The sequence below is a fragment of the Schistocerca piceifrons genome, chromosome 7, assembly GCF_021461385.2.
Source record: "Schistocerca piceifrons isolate TAMUIC-IGC-003096 chromosome 7, iqSchPice1.1, whole genome shotgun sequence".
NCBI lineage: Eukaryota > Metazoa > Arthropoda > Insecta > Orthoptera > Acrididae > Schistocerca > Schistocerca piceifrons.
Genome location: NC_060144.1, coordinates 323,394,686 through 323,411,825, shown reverse-complemented (window position 1 = coordinate 323,411,825; position 17,140 = coordinate 323,394,686). Strand labels below are relative to the sequence as shown.

Here is a 17,140-nt window from a genome sequence, read left to right as displayed (position 1 = left end):
CTAAGATTCATCGATGACATTTATGTCCTCCTTGAATGTGACTAAAAATTAGAGGAACTGTCCAATGGAAGCAGCAGTTCCGACGAACACAAAGTATGGACTGCAAATAAAACGAAGAAAGGTGAAAGTAATAATAAAAAGCACACGTTCAGTTGAGCGACAAACTTAGTATCATATTTAGTAACCTCATTTCAGACGACGGACTTCTGCTGCCTTGCAAGTGAGGTACAGCAAGACGTAGAAAGCAAGGAGGAAGTAAGAAACAGATAGCACAGATAAAGGGACCATTCATTAATAAACTAAGTCTACTAGTCTGACATAAGGAATTTCACATAAGAAGAAATTTCAGAGGACGTAAGTCTAGAGCACAGAATTGTACGGAGGTGAATTTTGGACTGCAGGGTAACCGAAAAAGAAGAGAATCAAAACATTTAATACGCGATGTTACAGAAAATTAGGTAGATCATGTGGATCAACAAGAAATAAGGAGAATTTCCTTTAAACCGGCAAGGCTTATTCGTATAGCTGCAAACACAAACCTGAAGAACGAACAGGACAAGACAGGATATAACTCTTCTGGTACTAGAGAGTAAAAACTATACGAGGAGACAAGTAATGAAAGATATAAAAAAAATGATGGCGCATGCTGGGTGTACGTGCTATTCTGAGATGAGGCTGCCACGGGAGAAAAACTCATGGCGAACCAGATCAAAACATTCAGTTGCCTTCTTTACCAACCTTACTACTTCGATATCTCTGTTTTGAAGATTTTTTGATAATCCACATTTCTTCTTAGATTAATCTCGCCGAAATCAGGAAAATCAAATCTCATAGCTCGACTGCAAATAACCAATTCCGATGGTTCAGACATTCACGTAGTGTTACTTAAACATAGAGTACAAGCGTATTTTCAAGTGACTTGAAAGCTTTCATCGGCAGTATCGTTTAGGGAGAATGGCATTTCTTGGCTCCACACAGTAATCGGGTCAGTTCCTAATTTAAGTCATTTTGGCTGCAACGAATTTACATCACAGAATTCTCATTTCGGTAGCAACGCTGACCGTAGCGGTTATCTTCAAAGACAGACGTTGCTAATCATATCACTCAAGGGCAGTTCTCCCCATAGCAGGCGGCTGCGTAAAGTTGCCCATCCAATTTGGCTGTCCTTTGGCGCCAGTTGCTACATAATGCGATTACCCTAATCCCAGAATTAGTACCGGCGCCATGCCTTGCTGATTGAGTGGCTGTCCCGCTTTGAGGATAACCGACAGGCCGGCCTAACGCTTTTATCGGCTATTCGTCTCTCAGCCATCACAAACAGAAGGGTCCTTCACAAACAACTGACATTAAATTGTACAAATAAGGGATTAATTTATTTATACTCTTGTGTTTAATGGATGCGGCCCCTCTTTCGCGATTTGAACGGGAAACGGGAGAAATGATACTGACATGTCAAGAACTCAGCGCCATACTGTAAAGTGCATGCTGACAGGAGTTATTTAAATTGGTTACAAATTGATATTGTACCAGATATATATAGAAAAGGCGAAATTGTAATTTCTGGTTGCCGTAGGATAAATGAGTGACCCTACAGCTCAGTTTCAACGCGCAATTGGCTAGGATAGTCGATATCAGGACATGGAGTCTTCGCGAATTACGTTCCGTGTACTCAGTTTGACACTAACCACGCATCGCATACGGTAGCATTAACAATATACGGAGATGTCAGCATTTGAGAGAGGACGTGTAGTTGGACTCAAAGAAGCCGGTTGGAGTAACCAACGAATCGCTCGACATTTCAATAGGAGTGATGCCACTATTCAACGATGTTGGCAAGAGTGGGTGAACCGTGGCCGGACACAGCGTCGGGAAGGAAGTGATCGAGATAGTGAGAGAACGGAACGTGATGACCTAGCAATTGTCACAGAGGCACTCAGAGCTCAGGATTTATCACTATCACGGATACCATGTCCAACTGTTATTTCAGTCACCACGAGGACCATTAAGGCGGTATACAGAAAGGGGGTTGAGCTCATAGCATTTCTTGCAGCGACTACCATTTGACCTTCGTACACCAACATGCCAGTGGATAGTGGTGTCGGGCGCATTCGGCCTGGAAACTCATTCACTGGAGTAGAATTGGCTTCAGCGGTGAGTCCCACTTCGAACTTCAACTCCGAGACCAGTGACGACATGTCTGGAGACGCCCCAGATAGCGATGGGATACTAACCTGACTGTCACCCACCATACTGCACAACCTTTTCATCTCAGAGTAGCCCATACCACCTACGTCCTCAATTATTTGCTGGATGTATTTCAATCTGTCTTCCTCTACCGTTTTTGCCCTCAACAGCTCCCTCTATTACAATAGAAGTCATTTCATGATGTCTTAACAGATGTCCTATAATCCTGTCCCTTCTCCTTCTCAATGTGTTCCACATATCTTTTCCTCTTCGATTCTGCGCAGAACCTCTTGTGTCCTTACCTAATCATTCCATACAATTTTCAATATTCGCCTGTAGCACCACATCTCAAATGATTCGATTCTCTTCTGTTCCGGTTTCCCCAAGGCCACGTTTCACTACCATACAATGTTACGCTCCAGATGTACATTCTCAGAAATTTCTTCCTTAAATTAGGGCTTATTTTTGATACTAGCAGACTTCGCTTGGCCAGGAATGCCCTTTTTGCCAGTGATATTATGATTTGACGTCCTCCTTGCTCCGTCCGTCAGTAGTTATTTTGCTGCCTAGGTAACAGAATTCCTTAACTTTATATATGTACTTTCCGACCATCAGCCCTGATGTTAAGTTTCTCGCTGTTCAAATTTCTGCTACTTCTTAGTTTCATCTTTCTTTCATTTACTCTCAATCTATATTCTGTAGTCATTAAAGTGTTCATATCATACAGCATAACATGCCATCCTTCTTCATTTTCACTCAGGACAGCAATGTCATCACCGAATCGTATGACATATTGTTTCACATCGAATTTTAATTCCACTCATGAACCTTTCTTTTATTTCCATCATTGCTTCTTCGATGTACAGATTGAACAGTAGAGGGGAAAGATTACATTCCTGTCTTACACCCTACTTAATCTGAGCGCCTCGTTCCTGGTCGTCCACTCTTATTATTCCCTCTTGACTCTTTAACGTATTCTATATTACCCGTTCCTCCTTAAAGCTTATCCCTATTTTTCGCACAAGTTCGTACATCTAGCATCATTTTACACCGCCGAGCGGTATTTCCAGGTCGACAAATCCTATGAACGTGTTTTGATTTTTCTTTACTCTTGCTTCCACTATCAACCGCAACGTCAGAATTGCCTCTCGGATACCGTTACCTTTTCTCAAGCCAAACTGATCGGCATATAGCACATCCTCAATTTTCTTTTCCATTCTTCTCTATATTATCCTTGTTAGCAACTTGGATGCATGTGCTGTTAAGCTGATTGTGCGATAATTCTAGCGCTTGTTAGCACTTATAGTCCTCGGAATTGTGTGAATGATATTTTTTCGAAAGTCAGATGGTATGCCGCCAGACTCATACATTCTACCCACCAACGTGGAGAGTCGTTTTGTTGTCACTTCCAACAATGATTTCAGAAATTGTAATGGAATGTTATCTATCCCTTCTGTCATATTTGATCTTAAGTCCTCCAAAGATCTCTTAAATTCTGATTCTAGTACAGGATCCGCTATCATTTCTAAATCTATTCCTGTTTCTTCATCTATAACATCAGGCAAATCTTCCCCCTCATAGAGCAGTTCAGTGTACTGTTTCTACCCATCCGCGCTCTCCTCTGCATTTAACAGTGGAATTTCCGTTGCACTTTTAATGTTATCAACATTGCTTTTTGTGTGACCGAAGGCTGTTTCGACTTTCCTCTATGCTGAGGCAGTCCTTTTGACAATCATTTCTTTTTCGATTTCTTCACATTTTCATGCAGCCATTGCTTCTTATCTTCCATACATCTCCTATTCATTCCTCAGCGACTTATATTTCTGTATTCCTGAATTACTCTGTACGTTTTTGTACTTCCTTATTTCATCGATCAACTGTTCTTCTGTTAAAAATGGTTTCTTTGCAATTATCTTCTTTTACCTATGTGACTGCCCTTTTTGCAGGTGTCCTTTCCTCTTCAACTGTACTGCCTACTGAGCTATTCCTTATTGCTGTATCTATAGCCTTAAAGAACTTCAAGTGCGTCTCGTCATCCCTTGGTACTTCCTTATCTCACTTCTTTGCGTATTGATTCTTCTTTACTAATCTCTAGAACTTTAGGCTACTCTTCGTCACTACAATATTGTGATCTTAGTTTATATCTGCTCCTGAGTACGCCTTACATTCCAGTATCTGAGTTCGAAATCTCTGTCTGACAATGATGAAATCTTCCCGTATCAACCGGTTTTTTCCAAGTAAACCGCTTCTCCTTGTGATTTGTGAGTCTTGTACAAAGTATTTGTTATTACTAGCTGAAGTTTATTACACAGCTCAATTACTCTTTCCCCTCTCTCATTCCTTGTCCCAATCTCATATCCTTTTGTAACCGTGTCTTCTACTCCTTCCCCTACAACTGCATTCCAGTCCCCTTCGACTATCAGATTTTCATCTCCCTTTGTGCACTGTGCTACCCTTTCAATATCCTCATATACTTTCTCTATCTTTTCATCGTCAGCTAACAATGTCGGCATGTATACCTGAACTATCGGTGTCGGTGTTAGTTTGCTATCGATCCTGATAAGAACAACCCAACACTGACCTGTTCACTGTAACACATTTTTTGCCCTACCCCTCTGTTCGTAACTGATCTACTCCTGTTACACCATTTTATGTTATACCATATTATGCTGCTGTTGATATTAGCCTATACTTATCTGACCAGAAATCCTTGTATTCATTCCATTTCACTTCACTGACCCCTACTATATCGAGATTTAACCTCTGCATTTCCCTTTTCATATTTTCTAGGTTCTCTACCATATTCAAGCTTCTGGCATTTCACGTCCCGACTCTTAGAACGTTATCCTTCCGTTGATTATTCAGTCTTTTTCTCATCGTCACATACCCCTTGGTATTCCCCTTTACGAGTTACGAATGGGGAACTATGCCAGAATCTTATGCCAATGGAGAGGTCATAATGACAGTTTTTCCATTACAGACCATATGTCCCGTGGATACACGTTACATGTCTGTAATGCAGTGGTTTCCATTGCCTTCTGCATCCTCGTGCCGTTGATCATTGCTGATTTTTCAGCCTTGAGGGATAGTCCCCCAGCCCAAGGGCAAGAGAGTGCCCTGAATCTGTGTCCGCTCCTCCGCTCTCTTTGACAAGGCCGTTGGCAGAGTGAGGTTGACTGCTTATGCCGGAAGTCTTCGGCCGCTAGTGCTGATTATTAATCAAAATTTAAGTGGTGTCTGGCTTCTAACCCGGAACAGATGACGTTTTGATTACTAATCAAAGACGATAATCCTACCCCACGCACAGTGGTAGGTTGACGATATTCTTCACCCCTTTTTGTTGCCCTTCGTGGCAAGCCCTCTTGGGCTCACGTTTCAGCAAGATAATGCCCGCCCACAAATGCGAGAATTTCTACTGCTTGTCTTCTTGCATGCTAGACCCTACCTTGGCCAGTACGTTTGCCGGATCTCTCACCAATTGCGAACGTTTGGAGCCCCTTTAATCATCTCCTAATTTAGGCGATCCTAGGCACCAATTGGACAGAATCTGGGGCGTTATCCCTCAGGAGGACATCCAACAACTCTCCCAAACAGTGCATAGCTGAATAACTGATTACATAACGTCCAGAGGTGGACCAATGCGTTATTGCCTTTCTCAAAATATTTTCCATCGATGAGGACATTCACGCAGCGGTTCTCACATGGCTCGAAGACCAAGAGGCGGATTTCTATCGTTGAGGAACTTAACGAGTGGTGGTACGTTCTAACAGTTGTTCGCAGAGTCTTGCTCACTAACTAACTAACTCCTCCCGAACAGGCCATGAAGGCCCAATTCGTACTGACCGGCCGCCATGTCATCCTCAGCTCACAGGCGTCACTGGATGGGGACATGGAGGGGCATGTGGTCAGCACACTGCTCTCTCAGGCGTATGTCAGTTTCCGAGACCGGAACCGCTACTTCTCAATCAAGTAGCTCCTCAGTTTGCATCACAGGTGCTGAGTACACCCCGCTTGCCAACAGCATTCGGTAGACCGGATGGTCACCTATCCAAGTGCTAGCCCAGCCCGACAGCGCATAACTTCGGTGCTGACGGGAACCGGTGTTACCACTTTGGCAAGGCCGTTGGCAGTCTTGGTGACTATGTTGAAAAGTAGTATGATACATCCTGTGATGTAATGAAGCCTGAGACATACTCTGAAGCCTTCGTATTATAGCAGGAGCACTCTCGTGGTTATCCCACTCACCCTGACTCCAAAATTATACACTAAGTGATCAAAAGAATCCGGACACCCTCAAAAACCTACGTTGTTCATGTTAAGTGCAGTGTGCTGCCACCTACTGCCAGGTACTCCATATCAGCGACCTCAGTAGTCATTAGACATCGTGAGAGAGCAGAACGGGGCGCTCCACGGAACTCACGGACTTCGAACGTGGTCAGGTGATTGGCTGTCACTTGTGTCATACGTCTGTACGCGAGAGTTCCACACTCCTAAACATCTCTAGGTCAACCGTTTCCGATTTGACAATGAAGTGGAAACGTGAAGGGGCCCATACAGCACAAAATCGTGCAGGCCGACCTCGTCTGCTCACTGACAGAGACCGGCGACAGTTGAAGCGCGTCGTAATGTGTAATGGGCAGACATCTATCCATGCCATCACACAGGAATTCCAAACTGCATCAGGATCCACTACAAGCACTATGACAGTTAGGCAGGAGGTGAGAAAACTTGGATCTCATGGTCGTGCGGCTGCTCAGAAGCCACACATCACGCAGGTAAATGCCAAACGACACCTTGCTCGGTGTAAGGAACGTGAACATTGGCGATTGAACAGTGGGAAAACGTTGTGTGGAGTGACGAATCATGGTACACATTATGACGATTCGATGGCACGGTGTGGGTATGGCGAATGCCCGGTGAACGTCATCTGCCTGAGTGTGTAGTGCCAAAAGTATTATTGGGAGGCGGTGGTGTCATGGTGTGGTCGTGTTTTTCATGAAAAGGCTTGCACCCCTTGTTGTTTTGCGTGGTACTATCACAGCACAGGCCTGCATTGATGTTTCAAGCACCTTCTTGCTTCCCACCGTTGAAGAGAAATCCGGGGATGGCGATCGCATCTTTCAACACGATCGAGCAGCTGTTCATAATGCACGGTCTGTGGAGGAGTGGTTACACGATAGTAACATCCCTGTAATGGATTGGCCTGCAGACAGTCATGACCTGACTCCTATAGAATACCTTCGGGATGTTTTGGAACGCCGACTTCGTGCCATTCCTCACCGACCGACATCGATACCTCTCCTCAGTGCAGCACTCCGTGAAGAATGGGATGCCATTCCACAAGAAACCTTCCAGCACCTGATTTAACGTATGCCTGCGAGAGTGAAAGCTGTCATCAAGGCTAAGGGTGGGTTAACAACAATTTGAATTCCAGCATTACCGATGGAGGGCGCCACGAACTTGTACGTCATTTTCAGCCAGGTGTCGAGATTCTTTTGATCACATAGTGTATTATACCTACTGATTTATTTAACCCTGTTCAAGAATTCATCTATGGTATAGAAGGAGTTGTTAAGGAGGTTGATTTCAGTTTATTTTTAAACATGTTACTGCTGTCTGTCAGACCTTTTATTTCATCAGGTAATTTATCGAAAAGTTGTACACCAGCATATTTTACCCCTTTCTGCGCAAAAATAGGTTCCAGTTCACTGTATATGACCGATGGAAAATGTACTAAGAAATACTAAAATCAAACTTGGAGGACACACAAACCGGAGTTGACGACTATCCCTAGTACAGCAAACATACGAATACGAGGCAACGATGAACTAGAAACAGGCAATCAGTGGGTAGTACCATATCACACAGGTTTCCAAAATTTTCCAAGCGCACGCAAGAATACCGCAATTCAGTGAAATCCATCAATTCAAAAATGGTTCAAATGGCTCTAAGCACTATGGGACTTAACACCTAACGTCATCAGTCCCCTAGACTTAGAACAAGTTAAACCTAACTAACCTAAAGGCATCACACACATCCATGCCCGAGGCAGGATTCGAACCTGCGACCGTAGAAGCAGCGCGGTTCCGGACTGAAGCGCCTAGTACCGCTCGGCCACAGATGCCGGCCCATCAAATGCGCCTGTAAGTATGCGAACGAAGGCAGTGACACGGCGTATTTCAAATAGCGAAAGAGAGCGAGCAACAAAACAGGAACGACGAGATTCTCATGTACCAAATGGGAAGATACATCAACAGTAATGAAGCAGCGTGGCGTATTTTAGGTTTCCCCATATGTGACGCGAACCAACTGTGCAATATCTAGCAGTACATTTGAAGAATGGACAGAGAGTTTACTTCACAAAAGACACCGCCAGAAAAATTGCAACTGAACAACCTCAGAACACAACATTACTAGTTTTTTACTAATTGCAACAAACGGATCCATTCGCGGGAACATTACTATATGTCGACGTCCCTACCTGTTATACACGGAACACAATAAGAAAAGTGTTTCAACGACGAAAGATCATCCAGGAGTCACGAAAAGTGGCGCAGTAGGCCGAGTATACCCCGTAAATTCGATCAACACTGAATGTTTCTATCTCCGGATGTTGCTACCCGAAGTACTAGGACCAACAAGTTTCACAGATGTCAAGACTGTTGACGGTTACATATGCCAGACGTTTAGAGAAGCATGCCATCGCTTAAGACTACTGATAAATGACGACCACTGGCAATTCACCCTACTAGAAGCCTCACTCACAGCCACAGCTGAACAAATGGGAGACTCCTTTCCCATAAATCTAACATGTAACCTGTAAACGTAGGCTTCCTTGGCCGTTCTCACAGTCAATAAAATTCCTCTGGTTCAAAAATGGTTCAAATGGCTCTGAGCACTATGCGACTTAACTTCTGAGGTCATCAGTCGCCTAGAACTTAGAACTAATTAAACCTAACTAACCTAAGGACATCACACACATCCATGTCCGAGGCAGGATTCGAACCTGCGACCGTAGCAGTCCCGCGGTTCCGGACTGTGCGCCTAGAACCACTAGACCACCACGGCCGGCAAAATACGTCTGGGCTGAGGCCGCATTGTTATCTGTGAAATTCCGACTTTTCGCTCAGTGTATATAGGTTAGACTTGGCGTCCAGTAAGCACAAGGTTAACTGAACACAAGAGATATATCCGCCTCAAACAATACAAAATGAGCGGAGGTAGAACATCAGAAAAATGGTTCAAATGGCTCTGAGCACTATGGGACTCAACTGCTGAGGTCATTAGTCCCCTAGAACTTAGAACTAGTTAAACCTAACTAACCTAAGGACATCACAAACATCCATGCCCGAGGCAGGATTCGAACCTGCGACCGTAGCGGCCTTGCGGTTCCAGACTGCAGCGCCTTTAACCGCACGGCCACTTCGGCCGGCGTAGAACATCAGGAACAGTGCAGGATGAAGATCGAATTTCGAGAGGCCCGCGTACTGGCGAAACACCCTTTAGTTTGAAGAGAATAGAAATAGCCAAGCGACCCTACAATATGCATTGAGCAGACGGATATCGACTTCCAGCGTCTTGGCTGCCGGCTGTGACAGCTTTGCGGGACAGCTCTCGCAGAGCAACAGGCGCGCGGTGGGCCACAGCGGTGGGGAGTACACACAGTGCTGAGGCGGCCTAGTCGACACTAGGCAGTTAGTAAACAACGCTACGCTGTAGTCGCCGCTCACACTCCTATTCGTCGATTTCCACCAATGGCAAGTAGTAAAGGAAACTCCAATGGAAAACGCCAATTTCCGCCTATGACAACACTCAATGCAAAGACCAATAAAATGAACCTCTAATACCATTCCTCCTCACCCTCACATCCAAAGACAGCACTCCTCCATAGTATATAAGTATCCAAACTAGTGTTCATTTAGCAGTTAGCAATACAACATGAGGAAGGCGCCTTGCAGCAGTCGCCGAAACGTCGGAATTTTACAGACGACAATGCATCCTCAAACCCGGAAGAATTTTATTGACTGTAACATGCAACATGTATCGAATCCAAAACAGCTATGGGACTCCTTCAAAGGGAGTATGAGTGATGACATACTGACGTACCGTACAAAATCCGATAAGCTCATACTGAAGTTACCATCGAATTCAACGACGACATCCCCAATGAAATACTCATTCGCCTAGAGGATAAATGTTTACGAATAAACAACCAGACCTGAGAAGAACTTGGGATGGCCGGCCGCGGTGGTCTAGCGGTTCTACGCGCGCAGTCCGGAACCGCGCGACTGCTACGGTTGCAGGTTCGAATCCTGCCTCGGGCATGGATGTGCGTGATGTCCTTAGGTTAGTTAAGTTTAAGTAGTTCTAAGTTCTAGGGTACTGATGACCACAGATGTTAAGTCCCATAGTGCTCAGAGCCATTTGAACCATTTGAACTTGGGATGCAAGCACCACGAAAATATGCTATCAGTATGCTAAACTTCCAAGTTACAAAAGAAAGAAAGCTACAATAACAACGAACTACTTCAACATATTGCTCACAACAAATCACTGCCCAGTAACAATCAAAAGAAAATTCACAACGTTACCATGGACCGGATCGACAAGTCTGCCGGAATTATTTACCTGGTCGCATCAGGCGGCACCGGGAAGACGTTTCTAATAAACCTATTGCTGGTGGAAATACATGCTAAACAGCACATCGCACTTGTACTGGCATCAACTGCCTGTTCTGCCCTACGACAAACGTTGAATATAGTCGACGAACAATTCCCGAGATCTGATATGTAAATAGCATTTGGAACGGGGTGAAATTCTAAAGCAATTTAATATTATCTTCTGGGACGAATGCACAACGGCACATTAAAAAAATCACTCTAAGCCATGGACAGAACAGTACAAGACTTGTGAGGAAACTCTCAAGTGATGAGATGAGCTCTGCCCATTCTCTCAGGAGGTTTTCGGCAAAGACTTCCAGTTAACCTTATCACCAGCAGACGACATCAATGCCTGCTTTAAAAAATCAGGTTTCTGGCGATACATACAAATACTGCGACAAACAAAGAACATGAGAGTTGAAATATCGAAAAACGAAGAACAGCACATTTTGCTCAACAACTTTTACAAATAGGTGAAGGCACATATCCTATTGACTAGACGACCGGTGTCATTAAACTCAACAGTGATTTCTGCAACGTAGCCACTGCTGAAAACAAACTCGTCGACCACATTTATCCGAGCACTGTTCACAACTATAACATACCGGAACGGCTATTCGAAAGGGCGATTTTGGCACCTAAAAATAATATTGACGACTATAACAACTTTCATATTCAAAAGAAAATTCTTGGTGAAGAGAGAATATGCAAATCGGTCGACAAGGTGTTAAACGTTGAAGAAAGTGTGAACTTGCCTGCAGAATTTCTAAACTCTTTGCAAGTACCAGGACGGTCGTTATAATGTCTTCGACTTAAAATTGGATCTCAAATCATACTATTCAGAAATCTGGACTTTCCAAAACTATGTAATGGAGAAGGATGGTAGTCAAACAGCTATCGAATTAGGTTCTCGAAACCGAACTTATGAAAGTACAAGGGTCACACACTATTTATGCCCAGAATACCACTGTTCTCTACTGAACTGACATTCCAGTTTAAAAGACCGCAATTTAGAATCAAATTAGCCTACAGTTTTACGATTAACAAAGCCGAAGGGCAAACTTTTAAACATTTCGGTATCAACCTCAACCTGCTTCTCACACAGTCAACTACACGTAGCTTGCTCTCGAGTAGTAAATTCGAAAAATTACTCCGGGTAACAAAATTAAAAATGTTGTTTATAAACAAGCATTGTAAATAGTTAAATATGTTTTCAATAAAAAATATTACCTCTTATTCTGTAACAAGTATTATAAATAGTTAGAATATGTTTCCAATAAGAGCGTTTTATCTCTTATACTTTACAGTTTATTCTTTCTACTACACAATCTCATATAAACTCCCTGAGAGAAGCCGGGTACGCCAACTGGTTACTTAAAAATATGGGCTAAAATATTTCACTGTGTGTCGTGTGTTTTTTCCTACCTCACTACTACATGTACTGGCTAGCGCAATAATTGTATCAAAACAAAAAGGTAAAGTATTTATACAAAAGCAACAACATCATTCTTCATAAACTTTAACATAAATTATGATAATTTGTAGCTGTAAATTTTAGAAAGGTTTTTCCGTATTCAGTCAGACACAAACACAGTCTTGAAACTGAAATTAACTGCAACACACAAGCAAATACTTAGCCAATAAACAATGTTAAACAAAGATAATTAATTTCATTATATGAATTTTTTGTGTTCTTCTTAGTGATATCTGCCTGTGTTGTTCGGAACTGCGTCGTATCACAGCAGCAGCGATATGAAAAAAGTGTTGTTCTTTTTTTTTCAAACTGTCACTGTCGCACCCCTTTTGTAACTTGTCTGGTGCAATCTGACTGAAAGGCATCTTGACTGCGCATTTCAGCGTGATTCGTTGATGTTTCGAGCACTAGTAAGTTGTAAGTTATTGTGGTACCATTACTACGCTTATAAGCTTAGCCGCCTTAAACCCTCTTATAACCCAATTAGGCTGGAGTTAGTAATTTTCTAAACAATTGGTTTGGAATTGATGAGGAAAATCCTCTCTCTGAGAGCTTCACCAACCGCTCTTATAACGCGATAGGATGACGGTGATAATTCTTGTTCGGCTATCCAGAATTAGGTTTCCCGTGGTCTCTAGAGACAGCTACATGACTAAGTCATGATGATTCGTTTGAGAAGAACACCGTCGACTGCATTCCCCTATTTCTGCTCCGTCCTTAATGACCTCTACGCCTTTTTTTTCGTGTTCATTGCGTTGGAATTACTTCCACATCCAGTATATAGTATCTCAATTCGCTTTTCCGATTGTCTAAGCAATACCCCATGTTCAATTATGAAGCCATTCCAACGCAGTTTGGTGAACAATTTACCACACATATTTCTTTATATATACTAAGATGGTATCTGTTCTTTCGGACATGTCCGAAAGAACAGATACCATCGGTGACCATGCAGCTCGTTAGAATGAAATGAACACCCTTAGCTGCTTACAGGCGTTGACATACGTCAACGGGGACAGATGAAAATGTGTGCCCTCGGTGGCTCAGATGGATAGAGCGTCTGCCATGTAAGCAGGAGACCCCGGGCTCGAGTCCCGGTCGGGGCACACATTTTCATCTGTCCCCGTTGACGTATGTCAACGCCTGTAAGCAGCTAAGGGTGTTCATTTCATTGTAATTTCATATTTCTTTCATTGCAAGCGGTTTGTCCATTTGTTGCCAGACTATATCAAACTAAAGTAGTATTCATAGGTGTTTAAAACGACTGCTTCTTTTTATTTACCTCCATATTTAGGTTTTGTGCCACTTACATGTGGCATATAAGTGTGAGATGCTGAGAAGTAGAATATATCTTATTGTAACTACCGTAATAGAAATTAAAAGTTGGAATGAGAAATTTAATATCTGAAAAATATACGGAATTTAACCTGTAACTTAATATTTAAAATATATTTGAAAATACAAGTAGATGTTCAGAAGAACCGTGACTTACCCGTCCGAAACTAGACAGTCCTCCCAGGATGGGTATTCTTCCAGGCTCATCCACTATGGAGCAGTCTGCCCTAACAAAGAGAAGCAATCACTACACTGGTCCCCCAAGAGCGTTACATTATTTTTTTATACGTACGCAAAGAATGAGTACAGTTTTTCAACAATTTATTTGTTTCTTTTACTGACAATGTTGGGTTCCTTATACCCTTCTTACGTTCAAGCAATGTGAATCGTATATGTGCAGTACTTAATAATAATAATAATAATAATAATAATAATAATAATAATAACAGGAGTTACACAAGGCTGTCCACCATTCCCAGCCATTTTCACTATTTATTTTGACGAAATCATTCATAAATTGTTTATACCCCGTTGAACTATATTACAGCAGCAATAATTTGGCAGAGCTAAGGACAGATTTAATTTTCTATAATTTAGGTCTAAATACTTTTCTAAATTTATTAATTTCTTTCTCGCGTGTAATACATTTCAAGTAAATTTTAGAAAATTTGATACAAGCAACAGAGAACAGTAACCTACTTTTTACGAAATACAAAATACGCCACTTGGAGTTACTCCAATTAATGTTCATACAAATGGGAATGAACACTGGCTACCCTTTGGGGAATTTACTCTTAGAGTAATAGAGAGCATTAGTGCCACTAAAACAAATTTAATGTTTGTTTACGAAGAAAACAAATAAACCGAATGTAGCACCATTCAAAATTCCTTATCAACTACATGAAAACTGTCAACAGTGCATTGGTGTATATCTTTCGGGGTTGAAAACATTCTGTATTAGTAGGTATAGTATGAAACACTCGGCAATCAAAATAATTTTTATGGGCTATCATGCAATAGTCTCGAACATTTCAACGTTTCGTCCTCGTCAGAAAAGTACTTCTGGAACAGGATTCATGGCTTCTGTGCACAGCTGACGTACGCCGTGGCTCGCTAATGACTGAAAGTGAATTTGCGTTGTGGATTGCTTCCGCGCCGACCTATAACGTCATTTGCTTTCAAATTAAAGGATAATTTGGCCGTTGTTGGTGTGTGGTTGCCATTATAGTCCCATAGTGGAAGACTGGTGTACTTCCTCTTTCATACCGGAAACCAGATACCATTATGCTTTAGACCTTCCTTTCATCAATTAAAATTACTAATTGAGCAAAATCAGTCTATCGAGGTATCCACCAGTGGGTGCAGGGAGCTGTGCATTTTTAATCAGAATCGTGTAACGTCCAGCCTACACAGCGTGTTGTGTCACAACTAGTTTACTCGTTTCGGCTCTTCAGCAACTTTCTGTATTTTCCTCAGTTCAGTTCTTTACGTTCTCTTTGTATCAGCTATATAGGTCTGCCCATAGGTACGCCGAATTCCAAGTAGTTACTTTTTACCAATGCAACTTGGTCGATCATAGGAAACTCTGTGGCTCCCTTGTAGATTTTTATATTGCAGTAACGTTCCATTTTACTATGTCCTTCTCTACGCGGTAAGAAAAATGCTTTGCTCTTTTGAGAATGGTTTCACCGCACGGTATTCTTTTAGCGACTGTCTTAAGACCCTTCGTAAAGCAGAGGACGATTACCCCGTCCTCATCAAAGCGCTAGTGAGGTATATTTTTTCCATTGAACAAGTCCGTTATATCAACGTTTACGCTGAGGTCGGAGTAATTCCGATATGCTCAGAAGCACCTCATCTTTCTTAATGACTAATACATTCAAACAACGGAATTTCCTATATAACTCATCCTCTGTGCAAGACTAAAACATTGGGATAATATTACTCTAACTTCTGTGAACAAGACCAACATCATTTTTTTCCTTACCTCTAAAATATGTATGCATGCCCACACAGCAGAACGAGTTATTCGGAATTGTTAATGAAAGTTCCCAATACTTGTTCTTCAAATGCTTATGTGAAGAAATTAGACACCTACTTGGGCATCAGGCTGCCCATCACCACTTATCCGAAATTCGTCGTTCCAAAACAACAGCAAAAACAATCAAAGCAATCCTTGATCCCTCCTCGCTTTATATAGAATCGCATTGTGTGTACAAAATGTTTGTTAATGGCAGATATACACTCAATGAGAGTAAAATTCAACGCAATGGATTTCAACAATTATGCGTTGCCTCTGGTTATGATTCGCTTTTGAAAGCAATACATTTTGATGCCTACAGCATGGCAAAGGAATTGTGAAAATAAGTTTCAGCAATTGGCTTGTCTCCTAACAACTGGACGACTGGGGAGTATGGTATTCACTCCAGCTCACTCGCGTACATGAAAAATCACTGCAATCATCGGTTACCTTCTTATTCATTGAACTATTTTCCTACAGACAACGTCCATTCATAGAGTTGTGCTTTTCCTAGATAGACTCCGGTCTAAGAAGTGTACTACGAGTTTTTTTTTCTTGTAGAACCTGTTATGGGGAACTTTCAATTTATTTAAATATCGAATAGAAACAGAAATTGCAAAGAAAAACTATGCTCATAGCAATTTATTCAGTTTCAGTACGAAAGTCGGCCTCCGTTGTATCGAAAGACACAGGCTAAAAAAAAAAAAACGTAGGTTTCAAATAAGCCCATGTGTTTCTGAATGCATAACCCGCTCCCTCCTCCGTTCTACACTCCCTCCAACCCCCTTCTTCAGAAATAAATTTGTTAAGAATGTGTATATCAAAACTTTGGTTCTGTGCAGATGTACAACGACAAATGAGGCGAGCCGCAGTTCTATCATTCATTTTACACTACTGGCCATTAAAATTGCTACACCACGAAGATGACGTGCTACAGATGCGAAATTTAACCGAGAGGAAGAAGATGCTGTGATATGCAAATTATTAGCTTTTCAGAGCATTCACACAAGGTTGGCGCCGGTGGAAACACCTACAACGTGCTCACATGAGGAAAGTTTCCAACCGATTTCTCAAACACAAACAGCAGTTGACCGGCGTTGCCTGGCGAAACGTTGTTGTGATGCCTCGTGTAAGGAGGAGAAATGCGTACCATCACGTTTCCGACTTTGATAAAGGTGGGGTTGTAGCCTATCGCCATTGCGGTTTATCGCATCGCGACATTGCTGCTCGCGTTGGTCGAGATCCAATGACTGTTAGCAGAATATGGAATCGGTGGGTTCAGGAAGGTACTACGGACCGCCGTGCTGGATCCCAACGGCCTCGTATCACTAGCAATCGAGATGACAGGCATCTTATCCGCACGGCTGTAACGGATCGTGCAGCCGCGTCTCGATCCCTGAGTCAACAGTTGGGGACGTTTGCAAGACAACAACAATCTGCACGAACAGTTCGAAGACGTTTGCAGCA

At 42.4% G+C, this 17,140-nt stretch overlaps 1 protein-coding gene and 1 non-coding gene across 2 annotated transcripts in view; one reads left to right on the top strand and one right to left on the bottom strand.

Moving 5' to 3' along the window:
• The window catches only part of LOC124805665 (dipeptidase 1-like), a 133,042-nt gene that overhangs the window by 60,742 nt on the left and 55,160 nt on the right, over window positions 1–17,140 (bottom strand). Inside the window, exon 5 of the mRNA XM_047266234.1 lies at window positions 13,811–13,880. Within this exon, the coding sequence (XP_047122190.1) occupies window positions 13,811–13,880 (70 nt within the window). The remainder of the gene's footprint in view (window positions 1–13,810; window positions 13,881–17,140) is intronic.
• Window positions 13,350–13,424, top strand: Trnat-ugu. Its single transcript has one exon. It is a non-coding gene; the product is annotated as a tRNA-Thr (tRNA).